At 41.2% G+C, this 22,851-nt stretch overlaps 3 protein-coding genes across 3 annotated transcripts; 2 read left to right on the top strand and 1 right to left on the bottom strand.

Moving 5' to 3' along the window:
• Nucleotide 1: 1 nt before the first annotated feature.
• On the bottom strand, nucleotides 2-11,222 carry LOC133011040 (3-hydroxy-3-methylglutaryl-coenzyme A reductase-like). The gene is made up of 20 exons (XM_061078724.1): nucleotides 11,108-11,222; nucleotides 10,584-10,781; nucleotides 10,370-10,481; nucleotides 10,186-10,273; nucleotides 9,406-9,490; nucleotides 9,182-9,287; nucleotides 8,949-9,055; nucleotides 8,714-8,833; nucleotides 8,432-8,565; nucleotides 8,047-8,333; nucleotides 5,134-5,291; nucleotides 4,841-5,035; nucleotides 4,559-4,717; nucleotides 4,311-4,468; nucleotides 4,090-4,195; nucleotides 3,785-3,955; nucleotides 3,503-3,643; nucleotides 2,658-2,816; nucleotides 1,419-1,573; nucleotides 2-1,335 (listed from the first exon to the last, which is right to left on the bottom strand). Exons 2-20 carry the CDS (start codon nucleotides 10,743-10,745, stop codon nucleotides 1,278-1,280), a joined length of 2,661 nt encoding a protein of 886 aa, XP_060934707.1. The 5' UTR covers nucleotides 10,746-10,781; nucleotides 11,108-11,222; the 3' UTR covers nucleotides 2-1,277.
• A 1,583-nt stretch (nucleotides 11,223-12,805) lies between these two features.
• On the top strand, nucleotides 12,806-15,873 carry LOC133008069 (beta-1,3-galactosyl-O-glycosyl-glycoprotein beta-1,6-N-acetylglucosaminyltransferase 4-like). Its single transcript, XM_061075775.1, has 3 exons — nucleotides 12,806-12,957; nucleotides 13,046-13,108; nucleotides 13,190-15,873. Exon 3 carries the CDS (start codon nucleotides 13,191-13,193, stop codon nucleotides 14,496-14,498), a length of 1,308 nt encoding a protein of 435 aa, XP_060931758.1. The 5' UTR covers nucleotides 12,806-12,957; nucleotides 13,046-13,108; nucleotide 13,190; the 3' UTR covers nucleotides 14,499-15,873.
• A 3,696-nt stretch (nucleotides 15,874-19,569) lies between these two features.
• LOC133001459 (beta-1,3-galactosyl-O-glycosyl-glycoprotein beta-1,6-N-acetylglucosaminyltransferase 4-like) lies at nucleotides 19,570-20,882 on the top strand. Its single transcript, XM_061071072.1, has one exon. It carries the CDS (start codon nucleotides 19,570-19,572, stop codon nucleotides 20,875-20,877), a length of 1,308 nt encoding a protein of 435 aa, XP_060927055.1. The 3' UTR covers nucleotides 20,878-20,882.
• Nucleotides 20,883-22,851: the final 1,969 nt, after the last annotated feature.

The raw sequence follows: 22,851 nt of genomic DNA, 5'->3' as shown, positions 1-22,851 counted from the left end.
CTCAGAGGGAAAAGTTTTTTTTATCTTTTAAATAAAACATTGTACAATCTTGACATGAATAATTTATAATTGAATATTCTAACATGCTAAGGCTCAACATCTCAGAAATACTGTATGTAAGGCCACTTCTGAGCTTTGCTGCTTACTGTAAATACCAGAACCTGCAGTACCTGCGTGAGCCATGCTTTTAAAGGAGGCGTTCAGCTTCTATCCAGACTGATAGTTTTTCATTAAAGATTTCCATGCTCTAATGTTCTGGAAACAGCAGTCTCCTCATACTTTAGCTCCTCTTTCAACATCCTCACGACGATGTGGAAACGTATCGGCCGTGCGGCTGCCGAGGTGTTTCAGGAGCTTCTGTGTTTTCTGTCACGGGGAGGAGCTCTTTTACAAAAGATCCATCACAAACAAGCGGAAAGACAAAAACTGAAAAAAATTGTGTCTCCTTTAAACTCATCCTTTTGCTTGTTCAACCATGCTAACCCTAACCCACAAAAAATAAATAGTTGCACAAATGTAAAATACAAGTGTACCTTAAAAATAAATGAATATGGCTTTGTTTTTCCTATTCGCCTTAAAAATAACACCTGCCTCTAACGTCTTAGTGGTAGATAAGCGTCTGAACAAACCACGTGTGACAAAAACCTGGGGGTTCAGCCGCCACAGTCATTCTGCAATATACACAGTATACAGTCGCATCTCAGCTCATGAAAGATTGAGCAAGTGATACCCAACAACACCAATATAAACCACATACATTCAGGCAGAAGGTTGGTGTTTGAAACTACTTACAGCTGCGTTTACAACAGCTATTGGCGAGTGCAAAGATTTTTTTTTTTCAGGGAAATCAGATGTTGCTTGTCTGAAGATCTCAGCTCATACATTAATGTAGAATCTGTCTCTTTCCGCATGTGATGGGAGAAGCTTGTGGCTTTACGACTCCTTAGAGGCACACTGGGTACTTGTTAAAGTCTTTGAGCAGCGTAGTGCACATGCACGTCCAAATCATATCACGACTCCCAGATCAGCAAAGCCTTAACCAAATACTACTGCAACGCTAAGATGCAGGCAAATGGAACAAATAAGCAACGCAACAGTTCAACCTAGAAAGTCTTTTTGCAGTCAGCCACAAACTGAGCACAACTATTTCTTCAGCGTGGATATAGTTATTTGTCTTCCACCACCCGCAGCTCTCCCCTCAGAAGCACATCATTAGGAGAGCCTCTTGTGCCGGATTCCAGGGGGCGTGATTTCACTCTTTGAAGATGGCCGTCACGTCAACACTTGCCGTCCCCAGAGCTTTGCGAAGGGGTTTCGGACACAGTTGTTTTGGATCTAGGATCAGAGAACAGAGCACATTCAGCCTCTCGCAGGGTGAACGTTCACAGACCACAGAGAGCAGGAGTGAAATATCTCACCTGTTGTGGGTCATGTGGCTTTTGACGAGGTGTCCAGCAGCTAGAGCGGCCATCAGAGACAGCTCTCCTGCCAGGACGGTGGCACACACTATGCGGGCCAGCTGCCGGGCGTTCTCACCAGGCTGGTTGGGACTGGTGCCTTGGACACCAAGCATCTAAAGACAGAAACGGATGCAGACCTTTACCGTTAGGGTTTTATATTACAAACAAAGAGAACGAAAAGGATGACAGTGTGTTTTGTCTTTAGAAATTCTCTTAAATTTTCTTCCTGAAAGCAGATCTGATTAGATATAACTTTCCTTATTTATCAGCTGTAGAGTTTTTATAACACTGGGATCTGACGCATGCAGATTACAACTTGAGCACGCTGTCCGTTTAATATTTTAAAACCTTTTAGGTAGATTTTGTTTATCAGTGGCAATGCCCACATTCAGCTGAGGGAGAGAATAAAGTCCTAATTAAGTGCTTGTTAGAGTTAAGGATCCAAAAATTTGATTTCCAGTCTCAGTGGTTATTGAGAAAGTACTAAACCAGCACACAGATGTAACCAGTGATGGCTTTGTGGTCGGCCACTCCCAAATATTTCCTGATTTTTATGTCCTGACACTTTGCCTTTCCCACACGACAAGCGCAGCAGGCGATTCTCCGCTCACAACAACACAGTCACCTCTGGAGCGTTCAAGTTCAGGCACATTCCTCTTCTGAATAGAGGCGTATCTTCTGATATTCCCCTTTAAACTTACACATAGCCTGAAATTATAGCTTAATTCTCATAATACTATGACTGTATTCTGGTAGAAGAATTAAGCTGTGCCACAGGTTAATTGCCCGGCGGGAACTTTCCACACTGTGGGATCCCTGCACAGCTGCCTTAAAAACCTCTGATTCATCACACAGTCATTGCCCAGTCATGATCCCCCTCCCACCCTTAAGCTTTTTATTTGCAATATCTTGATGCTGGGTGTGGGCTCATCTGTTTATGCAGTCAGATTTCAACTTACATGGGATACTTCTTTTAAAATTTGCAATAAGAGAATTTAGGATGCATGTGCAAATATTTTTGAGAAATTTGAATTATGCAAAATAAATGTTTTTGAATTTGAATGGTTAAAAAAGGGAAGGACGGGAAAAACAGCTTGCCCTGTTTCAGTTAGTCACACTCTTTACAAACAAGCGTTACTATGAAGGAGACTTGAAACTGAAAATTAAATCAAAAATTAAAGTAAACGAGTAGGTTACCAGTAAACAGGCCTGCTGTGGCAGCAGGTTGGTGCCTCCTCCCACAGTTCCCAGCTCTATGGAGGGCATAGTGCAGCTGATGTACAGGTCTTCTCCATTTGCACCAGCAGGCTCCATCAGAGTGATGCAGTTGGAGCTTCCTACTGTCTGAGCAGGATCCTGACACACGACACAGAGATATTACTCCATACGTGTGGTGAGAAAACTGTTGACATATGTTTAAAAATCCTATCCAAGTATTTCTATAAAGTTAAGGAAAGTTACAATTTGTTTGAATGTGTATTTTTCTTTTGAAAGTCATCTAAATGGGACAGGTTAAATATGACCTTTTGCCACTGAGACAAATTCATGTTACGCCTTTTAAAAGTCAACCATTTTATTTCCAGCTACAGCTCACATTGGTGCAGAGATTATGTCCTTAGTTGCAGAACCTTGTTCTTAGCTTTCACACAAATTGGTTTTCCTTTTTGTAGTGGAAGGACTTTTTTATATATTCTTGATCAAATTCATCCTGAAAATGTGCAAAGTCTGTGAAGTCCAATCAACACCTCCTTCCCTTCAAAAGTTATCTGTTATCATAGATTCCTTTTTAGACAATAACAGACGGATACTTGGCTTCCGGAAGGTTTTTCAAATATTCATGAAATCGGTTAAAGGTTCTGAAACAATGTTGAATCTGAGGTACATTTTGGAAAGTTGGTCCACAAACATCTGTCTGGATGTGGAAAGTTGACTATTTATCAGCCTCACACTCAATCTAATACTATTAGTTGTGTTATTTAAAAGATACCCATGAGTATGTGTGGAAGTAATGCAAGACTAGAGATAACATGAGTGAGGTTTACCTGCCCACAGGCGATGTATATGGCAGCTACAATGTTGGCAGCGTGAGCATTAAAGCCCCCTATACTGCCCGCCATGGCCGAGCCCACCAGGTTTTTGGTGATGTTGAGCTCCAACAGAGCAGCTGTACTGCTCTTTAGCACCTAAACATACATCCAAAGGGCCTTTTATTATTTGACAAACAGTAACAGATGGCAGAAAACGTGTTGAAGCTGGTGAGCAGAGTTTTTCCACTGCTACGACTTGAGAAGCACAGGGAGAGTTTTAGCTGTAGTTGTTTTTACCTCCGTGACCACCTTGGCAGGGATAGTGGCCTCGCAGACAGCAGACTTGCCCCGGCCCAGAATCCAGTTTATGGCAGCAGATTTTTTGTCAGTGCAGTAATTACCACTGACTGACATCACCTCCATGTCAGGAAACTGCTGCTGCAGTCTGAGCAGAGCCTGTTCAGTCCCCTGGGAAAACACAGCATGTACCCTGTTAAGTATTCATGGTGCTGGAGATACAAAACAAATGTGGTGTACACATGATAAGCTGAATGGAGACAAAAGCCAGAGTTTCCTTGAAATTGCACAAGATTGGGTCGTACCTTTGATAACATGTTCATGCCCATGGCGTCTCCTGTCTGAGACTGGAAGCGTATATACAGGTTCCTCCCAGCCACATTCCCAAACAGCTTCTCCAGACGAGCAAACCTGGCAAGAAAAATAAAAATACATGCATGTTCTGTCAGATAATAACATTTGGTACATATGTGATTCAGTATTCATCCTGTTATTGCTTTTAGCCAATCTCAGTGTTTCCTCTGACCTGCTGGTCTGGTCGAAGACCTCTTTAATCAGGCGGAAACCATCCGAGGTCTCGAGCCAGACTTTGACCTCTGCAGCCCGACACGCTGACGGCATCCTCACCACGGGACCCCGCGTCATACCGTCAGCTAGGATCCGGCTGCGGCAACCCCCACTCAGCTGGACAGGAAGGATGAGAAGAGTCAGCACAACACGCACAACCACACACACCACCACACAGTGAACCACAGCTAAGTCGGCCTCTCTTACAGAAAGTGCCCTGCATCCTCGGTTCGTGCTGGCCACCAGGCAGCCCTCTGTGGTCGCCATGGGAACGTGAAACTGCTTCTCGTCCAACAGAAGAGGACCAGCCACTCCCACTGGCACCGGCATGTACCCGATGACATTCTCACAACAAGTACCCATCACCTACAGACAAGGGACATTAAATAAAGCTTGAATAGAATCATGCTACAACATGAACACTGAAACCTTGTATTAGTCATAAAGGTGAATTTACTGGAGGACGATGTATTTTACGAATATACAAACCTTAGAATAGTCGTAGTCCTTGTAAGGCAGACAAGCCAAGGCCGAGTGAACGGGAAGTTTGGTCGATAGCATTTCCCTCCTGACTGACACGCCCCTCTCTGGAGTATCCAGGAGCATCTCCAATTTATAGTTAAGAATGTGATGTTGGGTAACCAGGTTTATCACCTCTGCATCGCTGAGGAAACGGGCACCTCTCTGGAAAACACCAAGGACAAACCGGTGATTTGTTAAACCTTCAGCCACATTCAGAACTGGGCTTTGTGTGAGGATTTCTAACTTCAATGGCAGCTTGCCTGCGGATCGGAGAGGATGGTCACACATTCCTCCAGAGAACGGGGCTCTAAATTGGAGCTACTCAGAGGAACAGAAGGGGCCGGGGCAGGAGAGTCTCCAAAACCTGAAATACAAGGGCTATTGTCCTCTGAAACTGCTGGAGCCGGAGTTACTTCTTCTGTAAATCAGGACAGACAAAGGGCACGTTGAGCAAGAAATCATTTACATCAGTGCATATGGACATTACCAACCGATTATGACTGTACCACCAATGTTTAACAACAACCTCTTAAAACCCGAGTTTTTTTCTGGAACCCGATTGAAACAATAATTTGCAACCAGAGTTGATCGATCAGTTGTTCAATCAGAAATGTTCTGTCAACCAAATTATTGACTGCTGTTGTAGCTCTTAGATATTACCTATATGAAATCAAATATATACTAAAACCTGGATTGCTCAACCCTGGAAAGTACCAACTATAAAATACAATTTCTAAAATTTCTAGGACTGCAAAGCAGCACTGAGCGGGCCCGAGCACATGCATTTTGAAGCGTTGCATGCGTTTTGCTTTTGCCTGAAAAAAATAAATAATAACCAGCCCCACTTCTCCCTGGCCATGTGTTCTCTGTTATCTCCTCAGACCTACCCTTCTCCATGTCTCCACTTGATGTCCCCATCTTTAAATTTGTAATTTTTCTTTCCAAAATTCCACTTGTTCCGCAGCTTCCATCCTCGCTCACGCACCTTATCCCATCTCCCTCATCGCCGAACGAGTATTTATAGCTGCCTTTGTCCGCAGCTCCTTGTCAGTTGGTCGGTTTATGTACCTTTTGTGTCTATTAGCCTAAACCTGCTCGCCAGCTTGACCACTCATCTACATGTAAGCCTATTTATTTATCATTAGACTATCTTCACTGTATGGGCCTGAGTTTGTGTTTGCATTTGTTTCCAGCAGGGTGACAAATACACCTGTAGGGTATCTTGCCTGTAGGGACGGCAAAGTGAAGACACAACCCTGCTTGAAGTTGTACATATTAGCCAGTTTGTACAATACATATATAAAGACTCAAGAGTCATCAGTAATTGTTTTAACCAACTTCTTCCAATATTTGCTTTAAGCTAAGTTAACCACTTGCTGCTTCGAGCTATTTATTTATGTGCAGATGTTGACACGAAGTAGGAAAGGGAAAACGAATGTGAATCGAAAAGGAATACCTTCAAAAAATCATGTAAAGTCACCTAATAACATTAATAAAAACCGAATAAAAACAATAATTAAAACCAGAATTGCTCAACCCTGGAAAGTACCAGCTAAAAAATACAATTTCTAAAATTTCTAGGACTGCAAAGCAGCACTGAGCAGGCCTGAGCATGCATTTTGAAGCATTGCATGCGTTTTGCCTGAAAAAAATAAATAATGACTGAGGAAATATTGACACATAGAGCTGTTCAGGCTTGGACTCTGATCATTAGACAGAAGTTTAGTGGTGATAGGACAATGCAGCATCAAAGGATTCATGGTCCATGTATGTCCGCGATACAGAACATCGTGTTTTACTGGCGTGTAATCAAACTTTGACGCCACGCCACGGTCACACCGTGTGATGAAAAATCAATCTTTCAGTTAGTTTGTATCTCCATCTTGTTGTGATGACATTCATCTTAATTTGAAGTAGATCTGATGTAAGCCCTGGTACAAGTACCTCAAGGTAAAAATGCAAAATAGCAGGCTCCTGTTGCGTTTTTCAAATTGCACCTAAGACTTTTTTGTTTGTCTGGTCATGATACATACAGATTCCTGTGTATTGATTTTTGTGAAGATCAGTCAATGTGAACACGTTCCGGGGGTCTCGGGGGGCACCGTTTAGCCATTTTGCGACACCCATTGAAAATTCCTTCAGAATACGTAAACTTTCACCACATTCTAACGTTCTGCAAAATTTGAGCATGTTAAGGCCCTCAAAAAGCCAATTAATTTGCTGGAAAAATTAAAATAATCCTTACTATTTCAATAGGGCCTCACGTCTGTCAGTGCCTGTCAGTGCTTTGGGAGCATGGACCATGAATCCTTTGATGCTGAGCCGTAAACTCAACTCCTGTAGTGACAGTAGTCAAAGATCAAAGGAGTCTTTATGTCTTGCAAAGGTGACATTGAGGTACGGTGAAGGTTCATCCTTCGCCAAAGGAGACAATGTTGTCATAACTTGAGAATAGTGCCAAGCGGCGTACAGGCGCAGTGCTTCGGTGTCCGGTTTAAACCCGGCGTCACGTAGTGATATTGAAGAAGAACATTTGTTATAATGAATTGAAATGAAACGTTTTAGAAATCTAAAAGTTAAATTCATGCAGCCCTACCTATGTTTATTCAGTGTTTCTATTTGCTTCAAAGGATGATGCACAAGACACACTGCCTGCCTTGTGCAACAGCTACCACACTGAGCTACCGCGGTCCCTTTGTGTTGGGTGCGCCTATGCAACAGCCAGAGTTGTTGAGCAGACTGAAAAAATTAAGAGTTCCGACCACAAAGCAGATGTAATGCTGCTAACACGATGTCAATATCACTATCAACAGATCTTTAAACTGTCTATTTTGCTGGGAACTGCATGTGTCACGAGTCGCGAAGCTTTAGACAACTGAAGCAGCGAGGCGTGAGTCACTCAACTGTCACAGGTATTTTGCCACGTTAACCTCTTAACATTGGTGACGAAATGAAAACCAAGACGTCCCAGGCATACGCTAAAGGCAGTGTGGGCCTAGAGGGAGGAGCATGCAGACACTGTACTTGGTCTTTGAGGGAGATACATGCGCATGTAGCATCCAGTCTAAATAAGTTAAGACGTGTTGAATGCACTAATTGTAAGTCGCTTTGGATAAAAGCGTCTGCCAAATGACATGAAATGTAATGCAATAGGGACCAATTTTAAGTCTCACCCTTTTCTGTGATCGCCTTGTCAGCCTCAGGGGAAAGTTTCCTTTCTGAAACAGCTGGGGGGGATATGTGTGTTGCCACGAAACCATTCATCGTCTTGTGTAGTTTCTGGGCCTGGAAGTCCCTCCTGCAGCAGTCCCCTGCCACCCAGTGCTTCTGGTTTGGAGCAGAGCTGGTAATGGGACTCTTGAGGGACAGCGACGACTCCATCTCTGTTTGCTCAAAGAAGACGTACTTCACAGCCAGGAGCAAAGCAAGACCGAGGGTTATCACCTGCTCCATGTCCATACTGGCAGCAGGAGAAAAGAAGACATGCATCAGAGGGTTATTGCACAATAAATCAATGTATTTACAAAATGAGCAATTTTCTTTCCTCAATATTTTTACCTGGTGAGCTTCAGAGGCCATGTGGTATCATCAGACTCCAGTCTCTTAGCTACGGGCCCGTCCACTGTTCGATTGTGACCTGGATTCTCATTCGCTAGTCGATTATGTGCATGAACCAGAACAAGACCTAGAGACTGGGGAGGACATAATGAAAAATCCCAGTAAGACTGTTTATTTGCTTCAATCTTCCTATTTCAAAAAAGCCAGCCACCTTCTGGTTGAGGTTTATACAGGCAGCAAAATGATTTTTGTGTGGTAAAATAGCTGCACTCTGTTTCTTACCATGATGATTTTAACCCTCTGAGTCACAGGATTCGGCTTGTTGTCCTCTTCTTCAGCCAACACATGTGCAAAGTGGCTCAGCTGCCAGATTGGGCGACCCTCGCGACTTTCCCTGGACAGCTGTACGCCAAAATAAACAGGAAGCGTACACAGAAATCAATTGTCTGGTACCTTAACTCACTTCAATTCTATGTCAAAAAAATCAACTCTCCTAAAAGTCAACAATTATTCCTACCTCCAGGACCAGTGAGACACATGCGGGGAACAGGGTCATGAAGACAAAGTAGTTGGCCAGGACGGACATACAGCCAAAACAACACATGATCTCTAATTGAGGGACACCTGGAAAACAACAGAGAACAGAAGTGAATTCAATTTTCATTCAATTTATTACCATCATTAGGTATTTAACACACCAAACAACATCTGTCCCTGTTTTGGAGGTGAACAAACAGCAGCATTCCTTACCTGACATGGTGCCGATCCCGATGACCAGACACTCAACCACAGCATCCAGGGTGAAGGTGGGGCCCAGGATGGCCATGCCCTGGGATATATTCTCCCTCACCTCCTCCTATACACAAGATGCATAGTGTCAGCGAGCCGACACTACCTTAATGTCGATGTCGATAAATGGATGTTTGCTCCGTTTCACACAATTACAAATGCAAATACAGGGTGTGTGGCGTTACCTGAGAGTTGGAGCTCAGGGCAAACTTGGCCAATGCACAGGCTTTTGACAGGTCGATGAGCAGAAGGAAGAAAGGCAGAGCTTCACTGGAGGACACACAGTCAAAGGACAGTGTATTATTTCACTGCAGCCATTGGAAATCCAGAAGTGACACCTGACAAGTTTAAAAACTGCATTCATCCTCATTCCATGATGTTTTTGATTTTACAGTGCAATAGAATGACTCCTGATTAATGTGAAAGGGTTGCTCACAAACCACATTGAGTCTCTTAGAAATTCTTAATGATGCATGTGATGCAAGGCTTTAGAGCTGCAAATCCTTAAAATGCCTAGAGGGGCACACTGGATCAATTGACTGACCCCTGTCTTGAACACCAGTCATTTTCTTTTGCGATTTGATCCGACCAGATTACTACTCGTCATCCGTCCACCTAACATATACAAACTGGGTTAACTACACATGTATTAATGTTTGCGAATTTATCTTGTATTGTTATTAAAAAGCCTCTTATTTGAACATTCCTTACAGTAGTCAGTAAAAAGAGGCCTCTTATATAAGTAACACTGAAATAAAACCAATCAGGGTAAGTTACTTCTTTCGGGATATATGATGTGCTCACAAAAAGAAAGTAATGCAATAATATCAAGCGACCAAATTGATTTTCCCTCATCACTTGTGACCTTTAACTACAGAGGCCTCACAAGAGACTGTGATCTAGGAAATGAATGTCTTCAACAATCTGGGTGTAAAACAAAAGGTCAGTATATTTGAAACCCTTACTTCAGGCCTGTCAGCTCTCTCCCAAAGAAGTGGATGACCACTGTACTGAAAACAAAGCTGGAAAATACTGCAAATAAACCTGCAATACCTGTGAGAAAAGAAAAAACTATCAGAAAGTGAAGCAGAGCCATCACGGTTCAGTGCTGAGTATCGTGCAACTTCTCCAACAGCGCATCATACTGACCCAGAATATATTTGGATCCCAGTTGTCTGAGATTCTTGAACTGGAAATAGATGTAAACTATGGCCATGCAGCGAGTAATAGTCAGGATGGTTATGTCGCTGCTTTGGATTTTCTGCAAGAGAACAGACACAGATAATCGTCAGGCTGGGTGCACAGACACAAAGTGAGCAATATTACAGCTTGCACACATGCACCACCTCACACCACAACCCACCTCTTCGACTTTGGGGCACTCGTTCCAGGTGCACATCTGGCTGCTGGCTGCCAGGGAGTTCATAGACACCAGGCAGACAGTGAGAGCCAGGGTGCCCACTATCACCTCCCACGGGTGGGAGGCCACCAGCAGGCCGTGGAGCCGAAAGAGACGAGCCAACATGGTCCCGGGACGTCACCTTTGACCTGACAGCTTCACCTGTGGCAGAGAGGGAGGAGGCCAGCAGTCAACCCAGCTGATCTGAGACCGGGTGACAGGAGATGCTAGAAACGAAGGCTTCTGTATTTTAGGTGGCGATTCAAAATAAAAAATAAACGACAGTCAGGTGTTTAGCTGACAGTTGTGATCACCACTGCCCTTAGTGACAGCTATCTACTGTTAACCATACAGGGTCATTTGTAAGCTACAGATTATAGTTTACACTAGCATTGGTTAGCATCGGCTACATTCGCCAAGGCACCAAGGTCAGACCTCCCTCACAGGGTCCCCACACTTTACTAACACCACAGACCGAGTTCACGTACTTGTAAAGATCCGTTTCACAGAGTTCAGCGGGTCTTTCCCGTCATATCAGTGCCTCTCGCCCTTAAATCGCTTTGCTAGCTGGCTAATTCTTTCTGTTGTCACCAAACCAACATGGCGATGCGGAAACCCTTACGTCATGATTACGTCTTACGTCAGGGGTGGGGTTTGAAGGGTGACGCATAAACGTTGTCCGTGGTGATCTGAGTCGATTTTTATAAAAATGTTGAATAATCATAAAAACTAATAAGAATGAAAGTAATTGTAATTATAATAAGAATATAATAATAGTATCTTTTCAAACTCTTTGCATGGTTATTATTATTATTATTAGTAGTAGTAGTAGCAGTAGTATAGGTTAAACTCACAAAGTGCTTCAAAAAATGCATGGCAAGAAACGAATGAATAAAGATAAAAGATATTCAATTGTACGTGATGATACAAAAAAAAACTGCATTTGTGGATTTATTTTTTCATGAAAAAACTTTACACGTTCAATGTTTATAATTTAACACATCCTTTGTGATTCAAAATATATAAAAAATAGAGTTAAATCTCATTCTAAAGGACATGTAATTTCTAATGTACGATGGGATGTTTAGCAAACACTAAGTGAAGATCGATCACCCTCAGGTCTCCAACGGGAAAATAAGTTGAGTTTTTCTGCTCTCACTACACAGAGGGCAGCCTTCAGGTGTTCAAAGTTTGTTCTTTTAGTAAAGCTAACCAGGCTGTTGAACTGGTTTTTGAGCATATTTTAAATCCTGGATGAGCGTCTTCGCCATATGCATGACAAAGTTTCCTTCAGCAAGATACCGAACCACTAACATGATGTTGAATACACTAACTGTAAGTTGCTTTGGATAAAAGCTTCCGCCAAATGACATGTAATTGTTGAAAATAGTCTTCATTGTGTGTTTTATTGCAGCGTCTTCCGTTCACAGTCTCCTTATTGGAATTCATCATTTTTAAACAATAATTTAATATTCATTCTTATTATTAATAATAATAAATAATTATTAATAATAGATGGTATCATTATTATATGACGGTTGTTTGATTTTTGTATTGTGATACAAGTGTGAGAAGGTGTCCTGCCCAAATTTGTAATTGCCAGCCCCAATCCGATTAGTCTAGATCCGGGCCTGCTCAGGCTCTTCCATCACACTTTGTGATTTAAAGTCGACGTGTGTTGAAAACTGTTTGAGTTTTGATATCAAAAGCTCTCTTAATGCCTCGCTCTCTGAAAGACACACTATCCAATGGTGGTCGCAGTGTTAACACACACATAATTACAGTGTGTTTCGCGGATGGACATTCCTTGGTGATAATTGTGCCACTTGTAAATCTTGCTCTGCAGAATGAGAAAACCAGTTAAACTGTCTGAAAGTATCCTGAGCGCCTCCCCTTTAACTTTAATTTCTCTCTCTTATTTTGGTAACTTCACAGGACTCTCAGATCCGCTATTTACCTTTATTCACTTTTACATTTCACAACGATTCACTGCGGGGTTTTATCGAACCGGCGCAGACCTGAGAAAAACAAATATATTATTTTAAAACTCTTATTTGTCATATTAGAGCAGAAAGCCGTTTTCCCCGAGTCCCTCCCTCCTCTTTCCGGATTATTCTGTCCTCCTCTCAAGCCAGCGACACAACACGAGTTGTGATTAACAGCGTGTTGTTTCCCGTCTGGACATCTTTATACTCTGGATTTCCATGTGCTGTTGGAATTTGGATGGACTACAGATGTGTTTAGAAATGATGCTGACAACAGATGTAGCGGCAGTCGTGCGTAAAAGTGGGACGGCACCTCGGGCAAATTGCCACATCTAGTGTTTCTTCTGACATCGGTAAGTTGCTGGTCATAATATTGCTTTTTTTAAAGTTTACAGGAGCGATCCGATCTGACTGCATCCTGCTTTTTACTTTTACATTTAGAGTGCAACTTGATGAAACGGGTTGTAAAGCGTTGGGTGGGCCGGCACAAGCGTGTGTGTCAAGGTGAGTGCGTTCGCACCGTCGAGTCTCATCCACAATCCTCTGCCTCTGCTCCCTAACGTCATGTTTTCTCTTTTATCACAGAATGAGAAGAACATTTGCAAAACTCAAAAACTGGAAAATCCTGTCTTCACCCCTGTCACTGCTGATTGTGTATATCCTGCTGTTGGTCCAAGTAAAGTACAGCTTCATCCCTGAACCTTCAACTTCCCCGGAAGTTGCAGATGATGTGCAGACACATCACAAGTACAATATCAGCTGCCCGGCTATATATGACATGGACCCGGTGGAGGTGGGTAAATCCCTGAGGATTCGATGGAAAGAAGTTGTGGAGGATGAGGATGAAAGTCTTTTTAACCTCACCTCAAACTGCCCATCATTCATCAAGTCCAGAGGTTATGACAAGGTGTGTGTCTCAGAGGAGGAGAGAGACTTCCCTCTAGCTTATTCCCTGGTTGTGCATAAATCTGCATGGATGGTGGAGAGAGTCATCAAAGCCCTGTACTCACCAGGTAACATCTTCTGTATTCACTACGACCAGAAGTCATCACCTCAGTTCATCTCTGCCATAGAGGGTCTGGTGAGCTGTTTGCCCAACGTCTTTATTGCCTCCAAACGAGAGTCGGTCTATTATGCAAGCATCACTCGATTGCAAGCTGATCTCAACTGTCTGTCTGACCTTTTGAGGTCAGAGGTTAAGTGGAGGTATGTCATCAACCTCTGTGGCCAAGATTTTCCCCTCAAGTCCAATATCGAGCTGGTGTCGGAATTAAAGAAGTTAAAGGGGGCTAATATGCTGGAGACGAGCCGACCCACTCCCTATAAGGAAATGAGGTACTCTTTTCATTACGAGCTGAAAGATATCCCACATGAATATCAAAAACTGCCGATGAAGACGGAGCAGAAAAAGCCTCCACCCCCTCACGGCATCGAGATGTTTATTGGCAATGCCTATTTTGTCTTGTCACGGGACTTTGTTGTGCATATGAACACCTCAGAGGTGGTGAAGGATTTCTTAGTCTGGTCAGATGACACTTACTCCCCAGATGAACACTTCTGGGCCACGCTTGTGCGACTGCCAGGTGTCCCCGGGGAGGTGCCCCGATCTGAGCCTGATATCACTGACCTGATGAGTAAGACCCGGCTGGTGAAGTGGAGTTACTTGGAGGAACACCTGTACCCACCTTGCTCCGGGGTACACGTCCGCAGCGTCTGCATTTTTGGTGCTGCAGAGATGCGTTGGCTGCTTAACTATGGCCACTTGTTCGCAAATAAGTTTGACCCCAAAGTGGACCCAATTATCATTCAGTGCCTCGAGGAGAAGCTGGAGGAAAGACAAAAGTTATTACAGTCAGTGGCATCCCCAACCTGTAAAAAGGTTTCACCAAAGTAACAACAATCAACAGAGCATTCATCTGCAACATCTTTAATAGTCCATTAATGATTGAAGTAAAAACGAGAAAATGCCAAAATTCAGCTTTTCTTTTTCAGTCTTTAAAGATCAAAGATTGATTCTGAAGCATAATAAGACGAAAGATCATATCAACGTACGTTCAAAGCAACTGTGAAGGGCATTTTTTACATAATTAAAATGAAACGTATCAGGGGGTGATGCATATCCCACTCAGGAAATACTAATGTTTCTTATATTGAAATAATGTCATTTTCAATATCTCATGATGCCATTTATACTGTAAAATGAAATGATTGTTTAATCTAAATAACTAAATAGCTGTTACTGGTAGCAAATGTTTATGCATTAATAAGTATGACAATTTTCTGACTCAAATGTCATGACGATGTCATTCCTACCATATGATCATGGTTACATCATTTTTTACCTGAGGAAGTTTAAGGTTGTGTCTATAGTCTTGTATGGTGAAGGGATACATGAGGTCATTTTCTGAACGTATCGTGATTTCTTCACAACGTCGCTTGTCATATGATATCATAAGACCGGGGGTGATTATCTAATCACGATAAGTTCTATTATTTGTAGGGATATCATGGAAAACTTCTATTTCAGATCATTTCTTTGGAGACATTGACCTTGATTAATGAGCTCCATAAGTATATCTTCTGAGGGGTGAGACAGGTGAAGCAATAACCTGCTTGCATGGATATCCGCCGGTGCACAGTTAAATAATCATTTTAGCTCTTGGTCAGTAATACTTAGAAGCAGCACTTTGTTCATTTGAGAAGATTCAACCAACTTCAAAGGCTTCATAGGCTCAGATTTCCCTAAGATGACTACCTGTCACCTCGAAGGATCACTTCACCCAATTTGCTGAAAGGCACTTTGTTGTGTTTTCTATCCATGCAAACAGTTTTAGTTTTATTTGTCCAGGGTTTGAGATGTGACATTCTCCACCAGGTCAATAGAATTAAAAACGGAATTATAATTGAACTAAAATAATCAAGAAAAGCGGGTATTTTTATACAGGTAGGGGGATGAATGAATGATAATTATAATAGTAATAATGCAATTATAACGTAATAAGTCGTTACATTTGAGAACTAACTACTCCAACTTGGTTCCAATTCTTCTGACATATATGGAAAGATTTTAGTTACTTAAGAGTTTCCCAATGTATCAGTTATTTTGAGATACGCTCAAAATACATAATACTGTGAAAATAAATGTATGTAATGATAAATGAATTGCCATTGTTTCTGTACTTGCATATTATGTAAATGAAGACGAATGCATAAATTAACTGGTTTTGTACTGTCCCTCAACAAGAAATTAAATGCTGTGTGACAAAGTATACAGAGAAACGGGTTTGAGTAATCTTCCAGCGTCATCTGCCTCTCAGATAAAAGATCCAAGACAGACACTATCATCAACATACTGCACGGAGAAGCTCAAACATTAAAGTAAAGTAACATTAAGCGAAACACGTTTTTGAGTAAAAGGGGAGTGTATACGGTAAATGTTCATATCAACCTATGAAACAAGTTTAGAGCGGCCATGAAGTTAACACTTTTTGTAAATTACATCCCACATGCAAACCTGCTCTCTCCACAGATGCCTATTTCATAAAAACAGGTACAACTGAGCGTCAACAGCCTCTCAGTATATTTTCTTTCTGAGCGATTGTCTTGTTAAGGGTTTCTGTGGCCAGTAGAAGATCCGGAGGAGCACCTGAGGGTCTCACAAGAAAGTAAATTCTTTACATGTTATGCTATATAATTTGTAGTCAAAGCACAATATTATGCTAATGAGGTGACCCTCTACTACATCTAGTAAAATAATAAAAATTACTAAAATAAGAATACACAAAACATAACTTTAATAAAACAATTATAGGTTTACTGTATGAGTGTCACAAGTAGACAGTACTCCCACACATGATCCCCACGCTTTACTTACGCAACAGACTGAGTTCAAGTACTTGTAAAGATACGTTTTACAGAGGTCAACGGGTCTTATCCGTCATAAAAGTGCCTCTCGCCCTTAAATTGCTTTGCTAGCTGGCTAATTCTTTCTGTTGTTATCAAACCAACATGACGATGCGGAAATCCTTACGTCATGATTACGTCTTGCGTCAGGGGTGTGGTTTAAAGTAAGCGATGTCCGTGGTGATCAGAGTCAATTTTTATAAATTGTTGAATAATCATGAAAACTAATAAGAATAAGAATAAGAATATTAGTACCTAATAAGAATATAATAATAGTATTGGGATCACTGTATAGCCAGAAAGACTTAATCACCTTTTCCAACATCACTCTGCCAAACTCTTCGCTTGGGTTATTATTATTATTAGTAGTAGTAGAAGTAGTAGTAGTAGCAGTAGTAGTAGTAGTAGTCCTAGTAGTATTAGTAGTAGTAGTAATAGTATTATAGGTCAAGGTCACATTCACAACATGTTTCACAAAATACATGGCAAGAAACTAATGAATAAAGATAAAAGATATTCAATTGTACGTGATGTCACAAAAAGCTAAAAGACTGCATTCGGGAAGTTATTTTTTCATGAAAAAACTTAACAGTTTCAATGTTTATAATTTAACACATCCTTTGTGATTCAAAATATGTAAAATATAAATTAAATATCATTCTAAAGGACATATTATTTCTAACGTGCGTTGGGATGTTTAGCAAACACTAAGTGCCGACTTAGTGAAAACAGAGGGCCATTTGTTTTTGTTTCGTGCTCAGAGCTTCAACCATGCCACTTTATTTATGATTTACAAACTAGAAAACAGGAACTGAGAAGTTTTGAAACAAAACTTTGTATTCTTCTGCCACCAGAGGGGCCTAGTTTGCCTTCTTATTTCTACGCATATACACCTGACGCATGTCTCTCTCTCTCTCTCTCTCTCTCTCTCTCTCTCTCTCTCTCTCTCTCTCTCTGGCTCTGTCTCTCACACAGGCCACTGTACATTGAAGACTGTGGTGGCTAAGTTTATTGACAAAAATTATATTTTATGCAATATATTTTTACATTTATTTAATTTCACTTGTACATGTATGCATGGTGTATAAGGTTATATTTCAGAAAGCACAGTATGTATGTATGTATATAATGTATATAATGTATATAATGTATATAATGTATATAATGTATATAATGTATATATGTATGTATGTAAGTATGTAAGTATGTGTGTTTATGTGTATGGATGTGTCTGTATATGTATGTGCGTGTGTATGTATGTATGTACATTTTATTTCCTCTTCACTCCATATCGAATTGACCAAAACACGTGTTTTTCACCCCTTAGAAAGTTACACAGTACAAACTTACCTGAGGACTCACTTTTATAATGGAAATAGTAATTACATAAATGACTACCTATAACAGATTTAATAATCCATCACTAACACTGTTAACACTCTGTCAGTCCACCCTGGGGAATCTGTTTGAGATGGTTCAGACTCGGACGCGGGACCGGAACTAGAAGTGGACAGGGCTCGCCCATGCCCACCCAATTTTCAACTTTGCCCACCCAATTGGTCGGCTTTATTCTGTGCCAGTTGAATCTGCCAATCACGTTCATTTCATTCAGCTAGTCAGAATTTCCTGGTTTCTGAATTTCTGGTTGGATGTAGTCCTGGGTTAAACTAGTCTCTGAATAAAACGATCTCCAGTTTTTTTTGCTTTCGGATGCTTCCAAAAATAACAAAACACTACACAGAGGACAGCCTCAAGGTATTCACAGTTTGTTCATTTAGTCAAACAAACCAGGCTGTTGAACTTGTATTTTAGCATGTTTTAAATATCATTATCATTATTATCATTAAAAATAATCTTCAGTGTCTGTTTATTGCAATGCATCCATTCACAGTGTTCTTACTGGAACTCATCACCTGCATGTATGCTTCCTCACAGGCATAAATAAGTTTGGCAGTGCTCGTCTGTGCGTGGCACTTAAAGAAAACAATAATTTAATAGTCATTATTATTATTATTATTATTAATAATAATACATAATTATGAATAATAGATGGTATCATTATTACATGACGCTTGGTTGATTTTTGTATAGTGCTGCATTCTTTAAAACCCGGGAAAACTCCCGACACTAATTGTGAGAAGGTACCCCCCCAAAATTTGTAAGTGCCAGCCCCAATCCGAGCAGTCTAGATCCGGCCCTGTTTTCATCTCACACACCTCTCTTAAAGACACACCGTCCGATGGTGGTCGCAGTGTGAGCACACACGGAATTAAAGTGTGTTTCGTGGATGGACATTCCTTGGTGATAATTGTCCCACTTATACATGTTACTCTGCAGGATAAGGAAACCACCTAAACTGTCTGAAATCCCCTGAGCGTCTCCGCTTTTACTTTAACTTCTCTCTCTTATTGTGGTAACTTCACAGGACTCGAGGAAATCCGCTATTTACCTTTAGTTACTTATACACTTCACAACGATTCACTGCGGGGTTTTATCAAACCGCTGCAAACACGAGATAAACAAAATATTGTTTTACAACTCTTATTTGTCATATTAGAGCAGAAAGCCGTTTTCCCCGAGTCCCTCCCTCCTCTTTCCGGATTATTCTGTCCTCCTCTCAAGCCAGCGAAACAACACGAGTTGTGATTAACAGCGTGTTGTTTCCCTTCTGGACATCTTTATACTCTGGATTTCCATGTGCTGTTGGAATTTGGATGGACTACAGATGTGTTTAGAAATGATGCTGACAACAGATGTAGCGGCAGTCGTGCGTAAAAGTGGGACGGCACCTCGGGCAAATTGCCACATCTAGTGTTTCTTCTGACATCGGTAAGTTGCTGATCATAATATTGCTTTTTTTAAAGTTTACAGGAGCGATCCGATCTGACTGCATCCTGCTTTTTACTTTTACATTTAGAGTGCAACTTGATGAAACGGGTTGTAAAGCGTTGGGTGGGCCGGCACAAGCGTGTGTGTCAAGGTGAGTGCGTTCGCACCGTCGAGTCTCATCCACAATCCTCTGCCTCTGCTCCCTAACGTCATGTTTTCTCTTTTATCACAGAATGAGCAGAAAGTTTGCAAATCTCAAAAAATGGAAGATTCTTTTTACACCTCTGTCACTGCTGATTGTGTATATCCTGCTGTTGGTCAGGGTAAAGTACAGCTCCATCCCTGAACCTTCAACTTCCCCGGAAGTTGCAGATGATGTGCAGACACATCACAAGTACAATATCAGCTGCCCGGCTATATATGACATGGACCCGGTGGAGGTGGGTAAATCCCTGAGGATTCGATGGAAAGAAGTTGTGGAGGATAAGGATGAAAGTCTTTTTAACCTCACCTCAAACTGCCCATCATTCATCAAATCCAGAGGTTATGACAAGGTGTGTGTCTCAGAGGAGGAGAGAGACTTCCCTCTTGCTTATTCACTGGTTGTGCATAAATCTGCATGGATGGTGGAGAGACTCGTCAAAGCTCTGTACTCACCAGGTAACATCTTCTGTATTCACTACGACCAGAAGTCATCACCTCAGTTCATCTCTGCCATAGAGGGTCTGGTAAGCTGTTTGCCCAACGTCTTCATCGCCTCCAAACGAGAGTCGGTCTATTATGCAAGCATCACTCGATTGCAAGCTGATCTCAACTGTCTGTCTGACCTTTTGAGGTCAGAGGTCAAGTGGAGCTATGTCATCAACCTCTGTGGCCAAGATTTTCCCCTCAAGACCAATATTGAGCTGGTGTCGGAATTAAAGAAGTTAAAGGGGGCTAATATGCTGGAGACGAGCCGACCCTCTACCTATAAGGAAATGAGGTACTCTTTTCATTACGAGCTGAAAGATATGCCATATGAATATCAAAAACTGCCGATGAAGACGGAGCAGAAAAAAACTCCACCCCCTCACGGCATTAAGATGTTTATTGGCAATGCCTATTTTGTCTTGTCACGGGACTTTGTTGTGCATATGAACACCTCAGAGGTGGTGAAGGATTTCTTAGTCTGGTCACAGGACACTTACTCCCCAGATGAACACTTCTGGGCCACACTTGTGCGACTGCCAGGTGTCCCCGGGGAGGTGCCCCGATCTGAGCCTGATATCACTGACCTGATGAGTAAGACCCGGCTGGTGAAGTGGAGTTACTTGGAGGAACACCTGTACCCACCTTGCTCCGGGGTACACGTCCGCAGCGTCTGCATTTTCGGTGCTGCAGAGATGCGTTGGCTGCTTAACTATGGCCACTTGTTCGCAAATAAGTTTGACCCCAAAGTGGACCCAATTATCATTCAGTGCCTCGAGGAGAAGCTGGAGGAAAGACAAAAGTTATTACAGTCAGTGGCATCCTTAACCTGTAATAAGGTTTCACCAAAGTAACAACAATCAACAGAGAATTTATCTGCAACATCTTTAATAGTCTTTTAATGATTGAAGTAAAAACAAGAAAATGCCAAAATTCAGCTTTTCTTTTTTCAGTCTTTGAAGATAAAAGATTGATTCTGAAACATAATAAGACAAAAGATCAATTTTTACATAATTAAAAAGAAAGGTATCAGGGGGTGATGCATACCCCACTCAGGAAATACTAACTTTTCTTTTATTGAAATAATGTAATTTCAATATCTCATGATGCCATTTATACTGTAAAATGAAATGATTGGTTAATCTAAATAACTAAATAGCTCTTACTGGTAGCAAAAGTTTATGCATTAATAACTATATGACATAATTTTCTGACTTCATTGGAACGTCATGACGATGTCATTCCTACCATATGATCATGGTTACATCAGTTTTAACTGAGGAAGTTTTAGGTTGTGTCTATAGTCTTATACGGTGCTGGGATACATGGAAAAATGTCTCTTCTAACTGTACATCAGGTAATTTTCTGACAGTATCGTGATTTCTTCACAACGTCACCTGTCATAAGATATTACAGGACCGGGGGTGATTATCTAATCAAGATAAGTTCTATTATTTGTAGGGATAGCATGGAAAACTTCTATTTCAGACCACATCTTTGGAGACTTTGACCTTGGCTAATGAGCTCCATAAGTGTATCTTCTCAGGGGTGAGAGAGTTGAAAGCATTAACCTGCTTACATGGATATCAAACTGCACTGTGCATCAATCATTTTAGCTCTTGGTCAGTAATACTTGGTAGCAGCACTTGGTAGCATCACTGTGTTAGAATAGAATTAAAAACGGAATTCAAATTGAACTAAAATAATCAAGAAAGCTGGTATTTTTATACAGGTAGGGGGATGAATGATAATTATAATAATATTTATGTAATTATAATGTAATAAGTGATTACATTTGAGACCTAACACGCCCTAACTTGGTTCCAATTCTTCTGACATATATGGAAAGATTTTAGTTACATAAGAGTTTCCCAATGTATCAGTTGTTTTGAGATAAACAGAATCCAGTACAGAATCCTCTGAAAATAAATGCATGTAATAATAAATGAATTGCCATTGTTTCTGTACTGTACATAATAATATGTAAATGAAGAATTATGCTTAAATTAACTGTGGTTTTGTACTGTCCCTCAACAAGAAATTAAATACTTTGTGACAAAATATAACAGCCTCTCAGTATATTTTCTTTCTGAGGGAGTGTCTTGTTTAGGGTTCCTGTGGCCAGTAGAAAAATCGGAGGAGCACCTGAGGGTCTCACAAGAAAGCTAATTCTTGATATGTTATGCTATATAATTTGTAGTCATAGCACAAAATTATGCCAATGAGGTGACCCTCTACTACATCTAGTAAAATAATAAAAATTGCTAAAATAAGAATAGACAAAACATAACTTTAATAAAACCATTGTAGGTTTACTGTATGAGTGTCACAAGTAGACAATAATTGAAAGCACTGGCAGCGCAGAAGCAGCGGGAGTGGCCCTTAAATCAAACTGTACTTTGGCCCCTGTAAAGGCTTGGCCAGGCCATGCATGAATAAGCGTTTGGATGCATTTAGGTGTGTCCTTTCAGTCCATGTGATACAAATGGGAGAAAGTGAAGGGACTGAAATGTCGGTGTAAGGAAACTTCATTTGAGTGTATTAGTATGATTACATGATCATTACGTGAACTTGTTCGCCAAGGCCACAATGAAGAAGTATAATACAGAAATACACATTTATTACAGCACTAGATGGGAAACAGATTTGGCTGCAAATAGGAAGTACAATTCATCTTCCCTTTCTGCAAAGATAAAACTATTACTTTTACATGGTGTCTGATGGTCAGGGCGGAACGATGCATTGTTTCCATCGCTTCAGCACAGGGGGTTTGTTAAACAAGTAAGTGGAGCACAAACAGTCACTAGGACAGGAAACAGTGATTAAAA

The sequence above is a fragment of the Limanda limanda genome, chromosome 1 (genome assembly GCF_963576545.1).
Source record: "Limanda limanda chromosome 1, fLimLim1.1, whole genome shotgun sequence".
Taxonomy (NCBI): domain Eukaryota; kingdom Metazoa; phylum Chordata; class Actinopteri; order Pleuronectiformes; family Pleuronectidae; genus Limanda; species Limanda limanda.
This window is presented reverse-complemented; position numbering and strand designations above follow the sequence as displayed.

Coding starts and splice junctions, on each gene's coding strand:
- LOC133011040 (XM_061078724.1), bottom strand. CDS start 10,745: ATGTTGGCTCGTCTCTTTCGGCTCCACGGCCTGCTGGTGGCCTCCCAC. Junction 8,834..8,948: donor GTGTCTCACTGGTCCTGGAG/GTAGGAATAATT, acceptor TTTGGCGTACAG/CTGTCCAGGGAAAGTCGCGA. Junction 2,817..3,502: donor TATACATCGCCTGTGGGCAG/GTAAACCTCACT, acceptor GTCGTGTGTCAG/GATCCTGCTCAGACAGTAGG.
- LOC133008069 (XM_061075775.1), top strand. CDS start 13,191: ATGAGAAGAACATTTGCAAAACTCAAAAACTGGAAAATCCTGTCTTCA.
- LOC133001459 (XM_061071072.1), top strand. CDS start 19,570: ATGAGCAGAAAGTTTGCAAATCTCAAAAAATGGAAGATTCTTTTTACA.